This window comes from Chiloscyllium plagiosum, unplaced genomic scaffold, assembly GCF_037043375.1.
Source record: "Chiloscyllium plagiosum isolate Xiang-an unplaced genomic scaffold, Cpla_swu_hap1 HiC_scaffold_37, whole genome shotgun sequence".
NCBI classification, from domain to species: domain Eukaryota; kingdom Metazoa; phylum Chordata; class Chondrichthyes; order Orectolobiformes; family Hemiscylliidae; genus Chiloscyllium; species Chiloscyllium plagiosum.
The window spans coordinates 19,912,081-19,932,643 of record NW_028270175.1 but is presented as its reverse complement, the minus strand read 5'-3'; the positions used below and the strand labels follow the sequence as shown (position 1 = coordinate 19,932,643).

General features: G+C 43.1%; 1 protein-coding gene across 2 annotated transcripts in view; it reads right to left on the bottom strand.

Annotated features, from left to right (window-relative positions):
* Nucleotides 1–2,049: 2,049 nt before the first annotated feature.
* Nucleotides 2,050–20,563, bottom strand: part of LOC122540352 (sphingosine-1-phosphate phosphatase 2-like) — a 28,228-nt gene continuing 9,714 nt past the window's right edge. The window contains exons 2-4 of one of the 2 annotated variants that reach the window (XM_087980704.1): nucleotides 12,391–12,570; nucleotides 7,745–7,834; nucleotides 2,050–4,287 (exon numbers count right to left, since the gene is read on the bottom strand). In XM_087980704.1, coding sequence (XP_087836830.1) covers nucleotides 3,745–4,287; nucleotides 7,745–7,834; nucleotides 12,391–12,570 — 813 coding nt within the window. In that variant the 3' untranslated portion in view covers nucleotides 2,050–3,744. The remainder of the gene's footprint in view (nucleotides 4,288–7,744; nucleotides 7,835–12,390; nucleotides 12,571–20,563) is intronic. The other variant, XM_043675951.2, reaches the window with a different exon arrangement.

The following is a 20,563-nucleotide window of genomic DNA, read 5'->3' as shown; positions in this document are numbered from 1 at the left end:
GCACTGTTATGGAATGCTGGCCCCTCTCTCTGCTGACTGTAAATCAAGAGGCATAACATGGGCACCTCCGGCAAAGACAGCATTTATTGTCCATCCTTTATTGCGTTCAAGCAGCATTGCAGTCCATGTCGTGGGTAGTTAGGGAGGGTGTTCTGGCATTTTGACCTAGTGGCTGTAAAGAAATGGTGATATAGTTCCAAGGCAAGTTGGTATGTGGCTTTGAGGGGGAACTTGCAGCTAGTGGTTCTTCAGGTTGACGTGTGAATCAGGTTTGGGGAGACTCAATTTAATTTACAAGGACGATGTGTCAATGTCACTGAAAGAAACCTCTGGAGAGAACGTGAGGATTCTACACAGGTGCAGTACAGGGCGCTGTTCTTAAGGTGCTTGATCAGGGCACAGTCCATAGACTGCGCTGTACCGACATTGTACCCGAATTGGTCTGCAATTGATGGATTGAATGCAGAGAAGAGCAGCATTCTGTCTCCAAGCCAAATGTCCCTCACTCATCTGAAACAGCACACAGCTTGAAAAAGACAACGACATTTTACAAACGTGTCTTTCTAAACGGTAAAGTAAAATCAAGAAACGAGGGTGCTGGAAGTCTGAAAAAAAACAGAAATTTCTGCCGATGCTGCCCAGACCTGCTGAGTTTCTCCAGCAATTTCTGTTTTTGTTTCATCTTTTTAAACTCATCCATATTTTAAATCCTGTCATTATAAATCTCCCTCCAGCACCTGTACACCCTGTGTTTATGTGTCAAGGTTCGATTCCTTGAGGGACCAAGGTGTACAAATTACAAACATTTCACTGTTCTATTTTCTCTAGTTTTCAAAACATGCTGTCGGGTTTTGGCATTCATTGTCATGCCAACACATGGCTGCACTATTTATACAAAAATTCAATTCAATAGTCTGCACCTCCCATGTATGCATCTGTTAGACTTCCAGATTTCATTCATGTCAAAATTTACAGTTCATTAGTTTTTGGTGTAAAGGTAACTGATTCCTTGACCATGAGTCTCCAAATAAACACGGATAGTTTCCATAAATCAGAGGGAAGCTTCACTCAGCCTATTTCCCGTTTCTGACTGACTCAACAATGACACAAATTCAAGCCCTGGTAATGGGTCACTTGCACCTCCACCTCCATTCCCTATCCAGCTATCATTTTGCCCATCAGCCTGAACATAAGTGTCATCATGAGGAGGTTATCATGGTCTTTTTCGACATTGCTCCATATCCAAATAACAATTACAAAGAAATGCACACTCTATGCAGCATAGGGACAAACCATTCCAGCTCACAGTCCTATACTGGTGTTAATGATGCACACCGTTCTCATACTCTATGAGTATAATCCTTCTTTTTTCCTTCACCATTTATTTAGCTTTTGCTTAAATACACCTCAACCAATCCATTTAGTAATGAGTACTGGATTCTCTCTAGTCTCAGGGTAAATACTTATCCTGAATTCCTTCCTGGATTTATCAGTGATTTTTTTTTTTATACTCGATAGATCTCATTTCACCTGCAACTGAAAATATCTTTGCATCCATCCTCTTTTAATGAACTCTGCTAGGTCATTCCCAGTCTTCTCTTTTCTAGAAGAAAGGAATTTATTCAGTTCTAATTGGAATTGTATCAGCAGTCATTGGGCAAAACTGAGGACTGCAGATGCTGGAAATCAGAGTTTAGATCAGAGTGGTGCTGGAAAAGCACAGCAGGTCAGGCAGCATCCGAGAAGCAGGAAAATCAACGTTTCAGGCAAAAGCCCTTCATCAGGAATACAGGCAGGAAGCCTCCAGGGTGGAGAGATAAATGGGGGGTGGGGTGGGGCTGGGGAGAAGGTAGCAAAGACTACAATAGGTGAATGGGGGTGGGGATGGAGGTGATAGGTCAGAGGGGAGGGTGGAGCAGATAGGTGGGAAGGAAGATTGGCAGGTATCCGCTCCACCCTCCCCCTGACCTATCACCTCCATCCTCACCCTGAAACGTCGATTTTCCTGCTCCTCGGATGCTGCCTGACCTGATGTGCTTTTCCAGCACCACACTGATCTAAACTCAGCAGTCATTGAACAATAATCAGCAAGAGGATATATGGATGCTCTCCCCTCTACAATCCAGTGCACTATTAGATTCCCTACAGTGTGGAAACAGGCCCTTCAGCCCAACAAGTCCACACTGTCCCGCCGAAGAGCAATCCACCCAGAACCATTCCCTACATTTACCCCTGACTAAGGCACCTTACACTACGGGCAATTTAGCATGGCCAATTCACCTGACCTGCACATCTTTGGAATGTGGGAGGAAACCGGAGCACCCGGAAGAAACCCACGCAGACACAGGGAGAATGTGCAAACTCCACACACACAGTTGCCCAAGGTGGGAATTGAACCCGGGTCCCTGGCGCTGTGAGATAGCAGTACTAACCACTGAGCCACTGTGCCACCCACTAAAGACATTTACACTGAGGGCTCTGAACTCTTTTATCAACACCCTGGTTTATGTCAACTCTGATCAAGAAGAGTGCCAGCAATCCTATTATCAACTTTGTTCTGTATCTAACCTGTGACATATCTGAATCAAGCTAAACATCAGGTTAAATCTTGAATGCAAAAATAATGGGAGTGAGTGGGAAGAGGCTCGAATTCTCAATATGAATTAGTTTATTTGAATGAATGTTCATTATGTGAAGGAGCTGCTGGGGTAAAGTCAAGGAACCTACAGTGTTGACAGTCAGTGCAGTCTTGAAGCACATTGTAAATCTATTCGATGGTCTCAGCCCAGAGTGCAAGACAGAAGCAAGGAATCCTTTGATCAATATAATTACAGAAGAAAATGTCCACCTTTACCAGAGAATGGTTTGGTTGAGATCTTCATTGATGAGCAATGACCTACGGTCCCTCGGGTTTCTGACTAGATCCGAGCTAAGGCAAGGATTCTCCTGGAGTTCGGAACGCTGATGTCAGGAAAAGCGGAGTCAGCGTGGGGATGGCGGTTGTTCCGAGCCAGCCCTGACCACTCGCCAAATTGTCCTGGAGGCAGCCTCAATCGGTGATTCACTCAAACGTAAGAAGCAGAAGCTTCGAGGTCGGTCCGAGAATGAGAGGGTGCCCCGAAATGGAAGGTTGTGAAATATTTGAGGGGGGTCAGAGTGAGGGGTGGCAGCACACTGTTGGGATCAGAGGGGATGACCTAGTGGTATTATTGCTGGACTGTTAACTCAGAGACCCAGATAACATTCTGGGGACCCACGTTTGAATCCTGTTATGGCAGATGGTGGAATTTAAATTCAGTAACTATCTGGAATAAAGAACCTCATGATGACCATGAATGTATTGCTGATTGTCATGAATGTTCAGTAATGTCCTTTAGGGAAAGAAACTGCCATCCTTACCTGGTCTGGCCAACATGTGACTCTTAACTGCCCTTTGGGTAATTAGGGATAGGCAATAAATGCTGCCTAGCCAGCCACACAAATGAATGAATAAAGGAAACCACTCAATTTGAATGGCACCTCAGACTCCGGTGCCCACTCCACTGCTGGTAAAACCGCCCCTCACTGGAGGTTGTATCAGAGTAAATCGGCTTCTGAGACTGCCCATGGACAGTTCACACTGTGACCTGAGTGGATCCAGCTCCAATTTCCCCCACCACCCCCATTCCTCACACTCAAGGAGCGGGAACATTCGGTCCCTCCAGTGCTACACTCTCCTCACCTGCCTCCCAACATGCACCAACTTCAAAGCGCTAAGTAGTGGTGTACTGCTGGGCACACAGCGAGTCCCACCACCCCCAGGCAGCTGTAGGTGATGTACTTGTAGGGTACCTCGACCCTCAGAAGTTTCCGAGCCTCCCGGTCCCTGGGGGAGACTCCGGCCAATCTGCAGACCAGAGTCAGGGCGACTGACTTTATCAGCTGCCGAGCGATGAACACAATAACGATTCCGATGGCGAATCTGGCACCCATCCTGCAGATCAATGGTGCAGAGAGTGTGGGAATGTCATAGGGTGGGGCAGACGAAGGTTCTGGAAGGAGGCTCCACTGGTGATTGATCCAGGTGGCCAAAGCGGCACCGCCGCCCGCACTCACAATGTTGGTGGTGTCTCCCCGGGCCGTGCTCCAGTGATCCAACTCCGGGTAGTAAATAGACACCAGGAATGACAGCGACAGTGCCAGGACAGGGGCGAAACTGTTCCTCATCTGGAAGCTCTCCAGGGCATCCCAGAAAGGGTAGGAAACAGCCACCAATACTGCAGTGATTGCAATTCCACACAGCACATCCTGAGGAAGAGAAAGAGCAATCAGTTACAGCCGGCCATAAGAAATAGGAACAGGATTAGGCCATTCGGCCCCTCCATCTCTGCTAATCATGGCCGATCCTACACTCCTCATGTCCACTCTGTTACTCTTTCCCCTAAACCCTTTATTCCTCTACTGATGAAGAATTTATCTCAGCCTTAAATATACACAAGCACTCAGCCTCCACACATCTCTGGCAAGGATTTCCAAAGACACTTAACCCTGAGTGAAGACATTCCTCCTCAACTCCATCTTAAACTGGGACCCCTTAATTCTACAACTCTACCCCATGGTTGGGACAACATCCTCTCAGCATTTACCTCAACAAGCCCTTTCAGAATCCTACATTCTTAATTCGATCATCTCTAAACTTCGATGAGTTCAGTCCCAACCTGCATAACCTTGGCTCATGAAACAATTTCTCCACACAGGAGATCATCTGAATGAATCTTCTCCGAACTGCCTTCAATAAAATAATATCTTCTCTGAAATTAAAGGACCGAACAGCTCACTTTACTCCAGATGTGGTCTCAACAGCACCTTGTACAGTTGCAGTAAGACGTCCCTGCTTTTATACTCCAACTTGCTTGAAATAAGGGCCATCATTCCATTAGCCTTCCAGATTACCTGCTGCACCTGTGTGCTAGCTTTCTATATTTTGACAAGAATCCCCAAGTCCATTTGTGTCGCAGTTATCTGCAGGTTTTCTTCATTTAAATAATATTTAGTTCTTTTGTCTCCCTTCCAAAATGAACAATTTTACATTTTCCCACATTGTACTCCATTTGCTGACTATAACCCTTAAAATAAACTGAAACCTTTCACTATAATTCTGACTATAATCTTGAAAATCCACATAAATTCTTCACCACTTTTCCATACTTTCAGAAACCGGACAGAAACTTTCATCACAGAATAGCTGCTTACAAAAAAGATTCAGTCTCCGAATGGAAGTCAGAAAAGTTGAATCAAATCCTGGAGATCCTGAATGTAGAAAATTCCTATCTGGATCTCTTCTGAAGTCATTTGGCTCCTGAAGTACACTTTGCAGCACTTTATCCAAGGGGCTGCTGTACACGTGGCATTGCCCACCCTCCCCATGAACTCCACCTCCTTCTTTAATTGTGAATCTGACTATGGAGGGACTCATGTTCATCTCACAGACACACACACACACACATACACACACACCAGGTGAAGCAGCTCAGCTCCCCAGCAGACTGAAATAAAAGCAAAAAATTCTTGGGAAACTCAGCAGATCTGGAGAGAGAAGCAGAATCAGCATTTAGAGTCCAGTAGAACCAGATTTCTGTCCTCCCAGCTCACATTGAAGTGCACCTTAGCTGAGACCAGCTGACTCAGGGCAGATCAGGCAATTAAAACAATCGTTATGCAGTTATGAAGACAGTGTTTATGACTACTGACTCACTGTTGTTTCTAGTGAAGCCTCCACAATTGCTAATTATTCATAAACAATCCACCCTCTGTATAGATGTCCATTTTTCAATCTGTAGCTTGTCCTACAGCTAAAGAGTATGTGTTTTTGGACTGGGATAACAGCAGAAGTATTAATGAATAGATGACTTTTATAACATTGTTGCTTTAAGCTGTTAAATGCGCCACAGTAGTAAATACTCATGGGTAGGCACTGTGTTGGTATTGACTGGAGTAAGTCAACAAACCCGAGGGTAACTGAATAGATGGAGAGGATGAACAGTTTGAGGTTCTCAGTGTCTCCAGGGTGGTGTTAACGTTCTTTGGCTCCAGCCCATAAACCACAGCCATTTTCTCAGAATTAAGATTGATGTCAAAAAGTTTGCAACCTGCGTATTGCCACTTAAGTACATTGCCTCTTGTTGCTTTTTATATTGTCAGTTCATAAGGTGATAGCAAGCCAATCACCAGCTCATCACTTGCTGCCCTGAGGGCAAGGAGAATTGACCATGAAGCATGTGGGATTGAAGTCATGTATAGGCCAGACTGGTTATTGATGGTGGGTACTCTTCTCTGACAGTGCACAAATTGCGAGGTTTATTAAACTCTATTTTCACAATTTGTTATGGTGTAATTTGAACTAATGGGTCCCCAATACCAATACCATAACTATTAGGTCATTATGAGGAGAAAACAATTAGATGGGATTCAGAGATGTCATGAGAAAGTATGTTAGCTATATCAACCTGTCAAAACAAGGAACCTGTTGAGCTTTCAGCCTTTTCCAAAAATGTTCTTTGTGATCAGATGGTTTGTATGCAAGTAGAGACATTAATTGGGATTTGGCTTACTGCATATAAAGATGCACTTTAGTACAGCTGTGGTGTGGTTAAGTTAGGAGATATATGCTTGTAATAGTTTGCTCTGTAAAAGGCTGAGTCCAGACTGACTCCAGTGCTATCCTTGAGGAGAAAGTGAGGTCTGCAGATGCTGGAGATCAGAGCTGAAAATGTGTTGCTAGAAAAGCGCAGCAGGTCAGGCAGCATCCAGGGAACAGGAGAATCGACGTTTCGGGCATAAGCCTGAAGAAGGGCTTATGCCCGAAACGTCGATTCTCCTGTTCCCTGGATGCTGCCTGACCTGCTGCGCTTTTCCAGCAACACATTTTCAGCTCCAGTGCTATCCTTCACCAGTTGATTTTCGGGAGCAGAACAGAGACCTGTGCTGATAGGTATTGTAATATTATCCTGCTATGTTTTCTTCATAGATGTTGATGTATTTGCAGCATTTTCTGTGTTCATTCAGATTTCTGGGATTTACTTTTTTTTCCCATTTTTATATGTTGAGTAAGTCAGATCACATTGCTATATAGCCTGGGCCTTTGAAGAGTTAATCATAGAATCTCTACAGTGTAGAAAGAGGCCATTCAACCCATCAATTCTGCACCAAAGAGGATCCCACCCCCATAACACCACATTCACCACAATTAACCTTCTCAATCTGCACATCCCTGAACACTATGGAGGAATTTAGCATGACTATTCCACCCAACCTGCACATCTTTGGACTGTGGGAGGAAACTGGAGCACCCGGAGGAAATCCATGCAGAAAAATGGGGAGAACATACAAACACCACACAGTGGCCAAGGTTGGAATTGAAGCTGGGTCCCTGGTGCTGTGAGGCAGCAGTGCTAACCACTGTGCCACCCAAAGTTCACTAGGTCAGTTGGATGGCTAGCTGGTTTTCGACAGAGATTGACACCAGTAGCGTGAGTTCAATTCCCGTATCAGCTGAGATCACCACGAAAGCCATGCCTTTCATGCCTGAGGGCTGCTGGCCTTCAAGTTAAACTCAACAGCAGATATCTCTCTCTCACACTAATGAGAGAGCAGCCTATGATTCTCTGGGACTATGATGACTTTCATTTAACAGAAAAGATTTTTCACTGATTACCACCACCCCCAAACTCTGTATCATGCAGTGCACTGCCCATTCCTGACTTACCAAAACTGTATGCATTCCTGTGTAAATACGGCTAAGGGAGACCAAGGTACAAATAGCCAAAGCTAGCAGAAGTCCCAGCTCAAAAGGATACTGAAATAAAAACAGAGAGATGGTTTGCTTAGTGATAGCTTAGATGTAAAAGCTCCCTTTACACAGTCCTATCAAACACTCCCAGGATAGTTGGAAAACAGGTCATATACAGAGTAAAGCTCCATCCTAAATGTCTCAAATATTCCCAGGATAGGAACAGTATCATTTTAATACAACATACTTCTCAAATTCCACTCTCCTCAGAGGTCAGTATTATTAAAGTTGGCAGTGGTTTCAGAATACATTTTGAGTGTACTTAACTTTAACATGACTCAGAGGTGCCAGTGTTGGACTGGGGTGGACAAAGTTAAAAATCACACAACACCAGGTTATAGTCCAACAGGTTTATTTGAAAGCACAAGCTTTCGGAGCACTGGTGGTTGTCAACCACCTGATGAAGGAGCAGTGCTCCGAAAGCTAGTGCTTCCAAATAAACCTGTTGGACTATCACCTGGTGTTGTGTGATTTTTAACTTTAACTTTAATAAGATGATTTGTTTTGGTCAAGTGTGAATGTAATCTTCACTGTTTAAAACAATGAAGCCATACTTAATTATAAATTCAAAGTTGATCTTCAGAAACTTAGCAATGTATGTTTTAACTCTGGCAATTCAGTGTGACTCCTGCAGTCCCAGTCAATGTCACAGCCTAATCCCATTCCTTGCATCTTTTTGTGTGAAATAAACATCTCACTACAGACACAGCTCTCTGCTCTGTAGTGCCCCAAGGCTATCAAATACTTTTTGTAACCCAAGCACATAGTTCTTCATGAGGAATTGTGTCTGTGACATTTGAATGAGAGGAGCAGACTACATTGAGACTGACTCTTACAACACAAGAGCTAAAATAATTCTACTAAAATCTACGGCAATAGCACAAGACAGGTGAGAGTTGGTCTGAACTTCAATTAATTGTAACCCCAACTAACGATTGCACAATCACAACTCAAAATAAAATCCAAACTATGCTGATATTTCATGGTTTAAGCTGTTGATTTAATGCATGGGGTTTTCACCGAACAAAATAACCAAATCTTTCTGCAAGCATTGCGCAGAGAAGTAAACATGTCTCAGCCTGGTCACAACTTTGTGTAAGCATTCAAGGATCATGGTGTGGGGACACTTCCAGTTAGTTATGAGTCCGCTCCGCATCTCAGCTGTGGTTCAATGGGTAACTCCCTTACCTAAGGGTAGGATGGTTGTAATTTCAAATCCTGTTCCTGAGACTGGAGTACAAAGTCCAGTCTCTGCTGCAGTACAGAGGGAGTGCATAACTATTGAAGGTGCACCTTTCAGATTAAATGTTCAATGAAAGTCTTACCTGCCTTCTCAGGAGGATACGAGTGTAGGGGAGATCTCTCTAATTTCCTGCCCAATTATTTCTCTGAGCTTCCCTCAGCCAACATTATTAATATAGGTTACTCACTCATCTTTGCCTTGCTGCTTGTGAAACACAAATTGGTGCTACAGTTCTGATGTGAGCACCACCAGAGGAGCATGTGGTGGTGATATAACTCGACTAGAAATCAAGCAACTCAAGCTAAAATGCTGGGGACACAAGTTTGAATCCCACCATTACAGATGGTGGAATTCACTTCAATTAATAAATCTGAAATTAAAAGTTAGTCTAATGGTGATCATGAAATCAGGGTGATTGGCATAAAGAAAAATCACCTGATTCACTGCTGTATTTTGGGGAAGAGAAATCTGCCATTCCTGGCAAACCTGACCTTCCGGATCCAGTGCTTTGTGGTTGAATGTTAACCATTCTATAGGCAACAAATGCTGGCCTCACCTGCAACAGTCACAGCCCAGGAATGAATAAAAGATCATGGTGGTTGAGGTGGAAATTTCAAATCCTAAAAGGAACATGAAGCATTGTATCCTACAAGTCTATGGACCAGATGCTGAGAAGTATGAAATGTGGGTTAGTTTGTTCAGATACAACAATGGGCTGAATGGCCTCTTTGTGTGCCTTAACCTTGTTGTTATGGTTCTATTACAACAATAAAAGCAGTGTGGTACTGTCCAGTAAAATTCCTCTTTCTGAGACGTATCTGTGAACTGAAAGGGCGGGTTTTATTAATTGGCCACTTGTTCGATTACCTTTTTCTGTCTAAACTACATTCAGATTTGGAGCAGGGTGACAGAGCAGAACTCCTGGGCTCCTGAACTCAGTGATCATGGATGTTGAAATTCCTTTTGTGATACTCAGTAGTAACTGATTAACCAGAGAGAGAGTCACTTTCACAGTAATTAGATTTTATCGAGCCTGGAGATGACCTTGCCAATTTTTTAAAAGCTTCTTGGCAGTTCTGATCGGGGAACACCTGGTTCCAGTTACCATCCTTTTAAAACATTTTCTTTCTCTGTTCAGTGTCTCCATTCTGTTACAACAAACAGGGTAAGAAGGCAATGTGAGCCCAAGCCACTGTAAGAGCATGGGCCCCCTCAATGTTTTTGTTTATATTGTGTTCATGTAAGGCAAGATATCTGGGCCTGTGTGTAAGGTTTGTCATGTGTAGCTAAATGTCTGGGTCTGTTTATAAAGAGGAGTGAGTAGGGTGGATTGGTGTCCATACATGCACATACATTGATGCAGGTTTATGCATGTGTGAATGTCACTCTTAGGCTTTCACTTTCATTCTGTGGCCCTGGTTCACTTTAATTTCCTCTAGAACGCTCCCTCTCATTAAATCTTTCCCTTGTTCTCACAGTTTTTCTCACTCACTTTCTCTCACTGTTTTTCTACTCCACATTGTCTCCCACAGTGTCAGCTGTGGCTCAGTAGGCAGCACTCAGAAGGTTGTAGGTTCAAAATCAATTTCAGAGAAGTGAACACAGAAATCCAAGCAGACACTAGTGCTACACTCTTACATGCAGTTTCAAACTGAGGCCAGTCTGCTGTGCAAAGTGGATGTAAAAGATCCCATTCAAAGAAGAGTAGGAGAGCCCAATTTAATACTTATCCATCAATCAATATCACAAAACCAGATTATCTGGGGTCACTATTGCATTACTGTTAATGGATGTTTGTACAAGTTGGTTGCTGTATTTCCTACATTACATTCACATGACTATACTGTAACTTCTATGGTCCATGAATCTACTATTCGGATACAACACTTGTCTGGTTGTGTTTTGAGTAGACCCACTCATCTTAGTACAGTACCTTGGGAACGGGAATAGGGAAAATACAGTGTTTGGTTTTAATACTGCTTTATAGTATCTTATTCCTGTTTAATAGTGAGGTAAATATGCTTTTTCTGGTTCACACAGGTTAGGCATTCTAACATCATTCTCCAATCCAGAAAATTTGAAAATCCATAAATAACTTGGTCCCAAACATTCTAGGCAGGAGAGGTCACAAAATATTTAATTTGCTATGAAACATGAAAGGTGCAATATAAATGCAAGTCTTTCTTTTCTTTGGTTTCCCTACTCATTGCCTCTGTCTGTCTTCTCCGTTCTCTCCTTTTCATTCCTTTCGCTGTTAAATCTCTGGTGTTTTGGTCAAGCTCGCATTCTGAGCCTTGACTTGGAGAGCTGTTTAAGAGCAAGAGACCAACAAAATTCCGTGCCCATTTATTGGATGTAATTTCAGGATGTAATTACATCCAATAAATGTAATGCTCCATGCCCAAAATGCATCAACTTACAGTGACTGAAAGAACCTGAGGCACCCATTTAAACAGGTATTCGACCCTTGAGGGACCTGTGTTGTTTCCAGGAACCCTGCAACACAGTGGACAGCATCGAGCTGAACAGGGCTGGTCCTTACTTCTACTGTGGTTTCTGCTGTTTCCTTAACGGCCTCCAGGAGGAGCAAGAGTGCTACATTCTATGAATCAAAGTGCACCTGAGGGTCAATGCCCTTCTATAATTGGCCCAACTCTTTACCCGACTGGTCAACCTGTCAGCACTGCCAGCAAGTGTACTTTCAGTGACATGCCTCTGGAGAGATGACATTTGATGACAGGTTGTCTTTATTGCTACAATGAGGCCGGAGGACCAATTCTTGAGATGTCTTGGGCTTCCCCTGTCCAGGCAGTCTCTAGAAACATACGTGCGATTAGGTTCCCAAAATCAGACTTCGATGAATTCCTTTAACATCCTTTCCCAGCAACCACTACATCCTATATCCTAATTATTCTGACCCAGGTGCACTGCTGCCAAGTCTGGTGCACTAACTACGGCCTTGGCTAAAGTTAGCTCACTCCGTCCAAGCCAAAGTGAGAATTTCTTGGCCTCAGTGCTTACTCATAGGATCATTTGGGAAATAAACCGAGTTAACATTGCTTTGGGTGCTATTATAGAAACAGATGGTAGCCAATGGAGAGAAAAAAAATGGAATATGTTGTCCAAGGGATCACTAATCTACTATGTCCCACTTCATGCCATATCCACCCACCGCACTCCGACAGATTATCTGATGTGTCAATACCAGAGACGAGGATAAAAAAAGAACTTGAAGCTGCCACAAGAAAGTGAGAGGTGTAGCTCCACAAGAGCCATCTAAATACTTGAAAGACCAAAGTAGAATTGAACGCCATCTCACCTTGTACCTGTTCATCGTAGCCAAAAGGAAAGTGAAGGGGATTGCAGTGGCAGCCATGGCATGAGTGGAGGGCATACCATATTCTGCATCCACCCGTACTTCAAGCTTGACCACTGGAGGCGACGGAGGCCTCGGCCACCTTAAGACATCCTTGGAAGCCTGGCCAATGTACATTACAACCTGGAGGAGTGGAGAACACAAAGAGGGAGGAATCAATTAATTAGAAACTCCACCTATCTTTCTCATCAACACTGACCAGGCACATGTCCAGGTGTCAGGGTTCAGCACAGCAAAGCAGCGTAAGTGCAGTGGGACACATTCAAGGAGGAAATAAGGAGAGTACCGAGCCAACATATTCCAATAAAGACAAAAGGATGAAATCCTCTGAATCCAGGTTACTGGGGGCATACAGGATTTGATAGAAAGAAAAGGGAAGGCTAATGGCAGATAAAAAGGTTCAAAATAGTAGTAATCCTCGAAGAGTACAGAATGTGCCAGGGGAAATTTCAAAGAAAATTAAGAGAGTGCAAAAATCGACATGAAAGAATAATGGCAAGTAAAATAAAGGAAAATCCAAAGTTATTATATGAAGGCTAAAATGATAACTAGGGAGAAAGTAGGACCCATTAAGGACCACAGTGGTAATCTGTGCATGGAACAAGAGGATGTTGATAAGTTTCTGAATAAATACTGTGTTGGTGTTCACTAGTGAGAATGACAATGTGGGTCTTAAAATCAGGGAGAAGGACTGTGATATACTAAAATAAATTAGCATAGACAGATGGGAGATGCTGAGAGGTCTGACATGCTTAAAAGTAGATAATTATCCAGGGCAAGGTAACATATATCCCAGGCTGTTGAGTGAGGCAATAGCAGGGGTTTGGCTATCATTTTCAATTCTTCTCTGGCCACAGGAGAGGTGCCAAAGGACTGAGGGACAAAAAATGTGATACGGTTATTCAGGAAAGGAGTAAATGATAAACTAGGAAACTGCAGGCCAGGCAGTCCAACGTCAGTGGTAGAGAAACTATTGGAAGCAATTCTGAGGGACAGAATTAATCTGCATGAGGAGAAGCAGGGATTATTCAAGAACATTCAGTATGGTTTTTTTTTAAAGAGATGTCATGTCTGACCAACTTGATTAAATTTTTCAAGGTAACCAGATATGTAGATGAAGTAAATTAATTTGATGTTGTTTACTTGAACATTATCAAGGCTTTTGATAAGATTCTACATAGCATACTGATAGTGAAGCGAAGAGCACTTGGAATCCAAGGAAAATTGGCTACTTGGATCCAGAATTAGCTGAGTGGCAGGAAGCTGATGGCTGAGCGGTGCTGTTGTGACTGGAAACCTGTGTCCAGTGGGGTTCCACAGGGACCATTATTTGTGATATAAATAAACAGTTCAGACTTGATACACTTCTGCAGATTGAAATGAAAACTGGTAGGGTGGGAAATAATGAGGAGGATAATAACAGATTACAGGAAGGGTCGGTCAGATGAGCTGATCAGTGGCAAATGGAAGTAAATCCAGAAAAGTTTGAGATGATGCATTTGGACAGGACAATGATGAATGTAGTACTCTAGGAAACACAAAGATCAGAGGGACCTTGGTGCACATATGATTTGTTCCCTTATGGTAGCAGGAACACAAAGTGGTTAATCAAGTATATGGGGTACTGGCCTTTAATAACCAAAGCATCGAATTTAAAAGCAGGCAAGGTGGCACTGGGTGGCACGGTGGAACAGTGGTTAGCACTGCTGCCTCACAGCGCCAGAGACCCAGGTTCAATTCCTGCCTCAGGCGACTGCCTGTGTGGAGTTTGCACATTCTCCCCGTGTCTGTGTGGGTTTTCTCCAGGTGCTCCGGTTCCCTCCCACAGTCCAAAAATGTGCGGGTTAGGTGAATTGGCCATGCTAAATTGCCCGTAGTGTTAGGTGAAGGGGTAAATCTAGGGGAATGGGTCTGGGTGAGTTGCGCTTTGGCAGGTCGGTGTGGACTTGTTGGGCCGAAGGGCCTGTTTCCGTACTGTAAATAATCTAATCTAATCTAATTTATGCTGGAACAGAATGAAAAGTTAGTTAGGCCACAGCAAGAATCCATGTATGTAGAATCATAGAATCCCTACAGTGTGGAAACAGGCCCTTCGGCCCAACAAGTCTTCTGAAGAGTAACCCACCCCTCTACCCTATATTTACCCCTAAACAATGTACCTAACCTACACATCCCTGAACACCATGGGCAAATTAGCATGGCCAATTCACCTAACCTGCACATCTTTGTTTGTGGGAGGAAACCCACACAGACATGGGGAAAATGTGCAAACTCCAAACAGACAGTCCCCTGAGGTTGAAATTGAATCCAGGTCCCTGAAGCTGTGAGGCAGCAGTGCTAACCACTGTGCCACCCTATGCTATATATGTTTGCACTGGAGAGGGTGCAGAGGGGATTTTCCAGTCTGTTGCCTGGGCTGGAAAGCTTAGTTATGAAGAGAGATTGGATAGACTGGAGTTATTTTCTTTGGAGCATAGGAGACTGAGGGGGGTAAATGATTGAAATGTATAAAACTATGAGGGACATACACAGGGAAAAACCTTTCCCTTTGTTGGACAGATCAATGACTGGGGAATGGATTGAAGGTAAGTGACAGGAGGTTTAGATGAGATGTGAGGGAAAACAAATTCACTCAGAGGAATGGTGGGAATCTGGAACTCACTCCTTGCAATGGCGGTAGAGGCATAAACCCTCATAACATTTAAAAAGTAATTAGATGTACTATTGGGCTGCCAAGGCATACAAGACTTTGGGCCAAGTGCTGAAAATTAAGATTAGAGTAATTAGGTGGTTCCTTCTGACTGGCATAGATCAATGGGCATAAAGGGCTCTTTCTGTGCTGTAGACCACTATTACTGTATGACTGTGAAGCCTGTAAGCTGTTAATTACCTGTCCTGACTTAACTAGGGGACAGTGAGGTCTGCAGATGCTGGAGATCAGAGTTGAGAGTGTGGTGCTGAAAAAGCACAGCAGGTCAGGCAGCATCCGAGGAGCAGGAGAATCGACATTTTGGGCCAGAGCCCTTCATCAGGAATATCCCTAATCTTACTTTCTGTTCTTAACCAGATATTTACCCAGGAAATGCTTGACTCAGCATTAACTCAGGGCTAATGGAATCTTGATGAAAATTGTTGTCAAACCTTTAGTCTCACTCTTGATCTGGTTAATTTTAAATATATTTGCTCCAGTGTTTAAAGTCCAGTTTAACTTGTAATGTCAGCAATGTGTGTGTCTCTGCTTCTTTTTTCTCATCTGTGGAGTATCATGTTCTTCTACCACATAAAGGTGGATAAATCCCCAGGACCTGATCAGGTGTACCCGAGAACTCTGTGGGAAGCTAGAGAAGTGATTGCTGGGCCTCCTGCTGAGATATTTGTATCATCGATAGTCACAGGTGAGGTGCCGGAAGACTGGAGGTTGGCTAACGTGGTGCCACTGTTTAAGAAAGGTGGTAAGGACAAGCCAGGGAACTATAGATCAGTGAGCCTGACCTCAGTGGTGGGCAAGTTGTTGGAGGGAATCCTGAGGGACAGGATGTACATGTATTTGGAAAGCAAGGACTGATTAGGGATAGGGATGGCTTTGTGCGTGGGAAATCATGTCTCACAAACTTCATTAAGTTTTTTGAGGAAGTAACAAAGAGGATTGATCAGGGCAGAGCGGTAGATTGACCTATACGGACTTCAGTAAGGCATTCGACAAGGCTCCCCATGGGAGACTGATTAGCAAGGTTAGATCTCACAGAATACAGGGAGAACTAGTCATTTGAATACAGAAATGGCTCAAAGGTAGAAGACAGAGGGTGGTGGTGTTTTTCAGACAGAAGGCCTGTGACCAGTGGAGTGCCACAAGGATCAGGCTGGGTCCTCTACTTTTTGTCATTTACATAAATGATTTGGATGCAAGCATAAGAGGTACAGTTAGTATGTTTGCAGATGACACCAAAATTGGAGGTGTAGTGGACAACGAAGAGGGTTACCTCAGATTACAACAGGATCTGGACCAGATGGGCCAATGGGCTGAGAAGTGGCAGATGGAGTTTAATTCAGATAAATGCAAGGTGCTGCATTTTGGGAAAGCAAATCTTAGCATGACTTACACACTTAAATGGTAAGGTCCTAGGGAGTGTTGCTGAACAAAGAGACCTTGGAGTGCAGGTTCCTAGCTCCTTGAAAGTGGAGTCGCAGATAGATAGGATAGTGAAGGCGGCGTTTGGTATGCTTTCCTTTATTGGTCAGAGTATTGAGTACAGGAGTTGGGAGGTCATGTTGCGGCTGTACAGGACATTGGTTAGGCCACTGATGGAATATTGCGTGCAATTCTGGTGTCCTTCCTATCGAAAAGATGTTGTGAAACTTGAAAGGGTTCAGAAAAGATTTACAAGGATGTTGCCAGGGTTGGAGGATTTGAGCTTTAGGGAGAGGCTGAACAGGCTGGGGCTGTTTTCCCTGGAGCGTCGGAGGCTGAGGGGTGACCTTATAGAGGTTTACAAAATTATGAGGGGCATGGATCGGATAAATAGGCAAAGTCTTTTCCCTGGGGTCGGGGAGTCCAGAGCTAGAGGGTATAGGTTTAGGGTGAGAGGGGAAAGATATAAAAGAGACCTACGGGGCAAAGTTTTCACAGAGGGTGGTACATGTATGGAATGAGCTGCCAGAGGAAGTGGTGGAGGCTGGTACAATTGCAACATATAAGAGGCATTTGGATGGGTTTATGAATAGGAAGGGTTTGGAGGGATATGGGCCAGGTGCTGGCAGGTGGGACTAGATTGGGTTGGAGTATCTGGTCGGCATGGTCGAGTTGGACTGAAAGGTCTGTTTCCTTGCTGGACATCTCTCTGACTCTATATACATCCAGTAGATTCATTGTGCCTTATTTGCATCACAATAACCAGTTCTTCAAATCCTTAGATCAATTCCTAACAATTAAGGTGTCTGTCAGCCCTCTAGGATTGACTAGAAATCTGAAGGAATTGATTATCTATCTCCAGTATCTGCTACAAGCAAAGCCGAGGAAAAAAAAATCTCTGAGGCATTTTATTAGATATTTTTTAAGAACTGTCTTTGATTTCCTTTTCTTTGTTGATTAGTTGTAAAATATTGGAGATCGGTAGACGGCCATTGCCTGACATCAATCAATTAATTGAGTAATGCAGAATGTATTCACTTTACAAATGGAAGATTTGACTTATAAACAAAGGCTAGATAGGCTGGGACTCTTTCCACTGGAGCACAGGAGGTTGAGAGATGACCTGTTAGAAGTTTATAAAATAATGAGAGGTATAGATAAAGTTGGTAATAGTTGTCTTTTCCCCCAAGATGGGGAATTTCGAGACAAGGGGCACATTTTTAAAGTGAGAAGAGAAAGATTTTGAAAAAGACATAAGAGGCAAATGTTTTACACAGAGGGTGGTCCATGTGTGCAATGAACTTCCTGAGGAAGTGGTGTATGAAGGTACAATCACAACATTTAAAAGTCATTTGGATAGATACATAAATAGGAAAGGTTAGGAGGGATGTGGGCCAGGAACAAGCAGGTAGGGCTGGTTTAGTTTGGGATTATGTTCAGCATGGACCTCTTGGACTGAAGGTTGTATGGCTCTATGACTATGGCCTGCCATTCATTGCAATTATGATTGATCTTCTGCATCAAGTTTGCTTGTCCAACAGTTCCTATCTCCCTTGATTTCCTAAGACTCCAAAGGTGTAAAGAATTCCACAGATTCATAATCCACTAAGTGAAGAAAGTTCTCCTCATCATAGTCCTGAATGACTGTCCCTTCGCCCTGAGACAATGGGCTGGATTTTTGGTGCTCCCATGGGTGGCTTGAATTAAGGTATTTTCCCAGCTCAGGAGACCTGCTTCCGTTTAAATGCAACTCACATTCAAGGCAGGAAGGGATAGGATCAAGATGGGCTTACTGAACTCAGAACAGATTATAGGCGTTTTTAAAAGGTTTTTGATTCCAAAAGAGGGTTGTCCATGCCCCCATCTTCCAAATTCCTCAGCTCAAGGAAACAAATCATAGTGTCTAACCCATCAAACTCCCTTCACAATCTTGTATGTTTCAGATTATCTCCCATTTTTCTAAACTCCAGTGATTATAGACCAAATTTACTCAGCATCTCATCATAGGACAATTCTTTCATCCCAGGAACCAATCCAATATGTCTTAATTATAATTGCCTCTGACATAAGTTTAGCCTTCTTTAGATATGGAGACCAAAACTGTGCATAGTACGTCAAGTGTGGTCTCCTTTAAAGCTCCATACAATACCTCCATATTCTTATGTTATAATCTCCTTGCAATAAAGACTAATACGCTATTTGTGTTCAAAATTGCATTGTGCCGTGCACTAATTTTCTGTGTCTCTTGTACAAGTACATCCAAGGCTCTCTGAATATCATTTAGAAGTTTCACATTTTTTTTGAAAAGTAATTTTGCTTTCCTGTCCCTACTATCAAACTGAATAAACTCACATAACTTCATCACATTATACTCTGTTATGTTGTTGTTCACTTTATAACTTTATATACCTTTTTACAGCCTTTATCTCCCTTTCAGCTTACATTCCTACCCAACTTTGGATCATAGGGAAACTTGAAGGCATTAGATAAAGCAGACAAAGAAAAATTATTCCGATTAGCTAATGGATCATGCACTGCAGACACACATTTAAGATTTTAGGTAAGAGATACATGTTGAATGAGAACAACAATTTTATAAATCTAATGCAGTGAGTGGAACTCACTGCCTACAGATATAATAGAAGCAGAGACAAAAAAAATGAAAAAGCAAAAGAAAATTAGATAGATACTTGAAGGAAATAAAGTTTCAGAGTAATGGGTTTAGAGCAGGAGAATGGCACTGACAGGATTGCTCCATAGATTGTTGACATAGATTCTGTTTCCAAATAGCCTTCTTCTGTTCTATGAATCATTCTAACCAGGTCTTCAACACTATGCTGAAGATACTTAGTAGGTGAGGCTGCATCTGTGAAGACAAACACAATTAACAAGCTGAATGATATGCAGTGTTGGATTCCTGAGACGATGCCGCTAACCATCATCTAAAAGGTCAGACGGCTATTCATTGAGAGGACCACCGAATGCATGGAGGCAGGAGTTCACTCTTCCAGCTCAGGGCATCTCCGCCTCAGTGAACTGCCTGTCAATTAGAGGCTGGCAGCTCCCCAGCACTTTGAGCCAGCGACATTTGCCTTTGGATCAGTATTTGAGTATGTTATAGTGAGTTTTGAGAAGATTTATAGTTCAGGTCGAGGTTTTGGATGTAGGTTTGCTCGCTGAGCTGAAAGGTTCATTTCCAAACGTTTCATTGCCTTACTAGGTAACATCTGTAGTGAACCTCCTGCGAAGTAATGCTGAAACTTCCGGCTTTCTGTTTATATGTTTGGGTTTCTTTGGGTTGGTAATGTCATTTCCTTTGGTGATGTTTATTTCCTGTGGTGAAGTCACTTCCTGTTCCTTTTCTCAGAGGGGTGGTAGATGGGGTCTAACTTGATCTGTTTGTTGATAGAGTTCTGGTTGGAATGCCATGCTTCTAGGTTTGAGTATGTGTTTACAGCCTTGCTGAGTATTAAGCTGGCAGGTCCCTGTGGAGGTATTGATGGTGAGTTGAGGTTTGAAAAGCTATGGGTAGAGGGCAACCTAGATGAGATAATATTATGGGATAATATCTTGGCTTCCAATGGACCACATGCTGGCAGGCCACTTACTATGATTGCTTCCTGCTGCTTTATGGTGGTGGGGACAAGAGGGAGTGAGTAGACCCCAACTGGATTTAATGCGTATTTCCCGGCCTTCAAACCCATTGGCAGATGACTGTAAAATCTAGCCTAATGCTTCAAGTCAGGATGATATTTCATCAGAACCTTTATCAAGCATTTGTTAAATCACACAAAAGTATAATATAATTTATAGATGGAAAGCCCATTCAGCTCATCTCTGCTCACCCACCCTGAGAAAACTGAAGGCCCACCAATGTACAATCCAACCATTTAAATGATTCCTTCACTACCAATTTTATTCCATGTGTTGATCAACTCCTCAGTTCTCTGTGTGGAGAGGAATTTCTTTTCAGTCAATAATTATTTT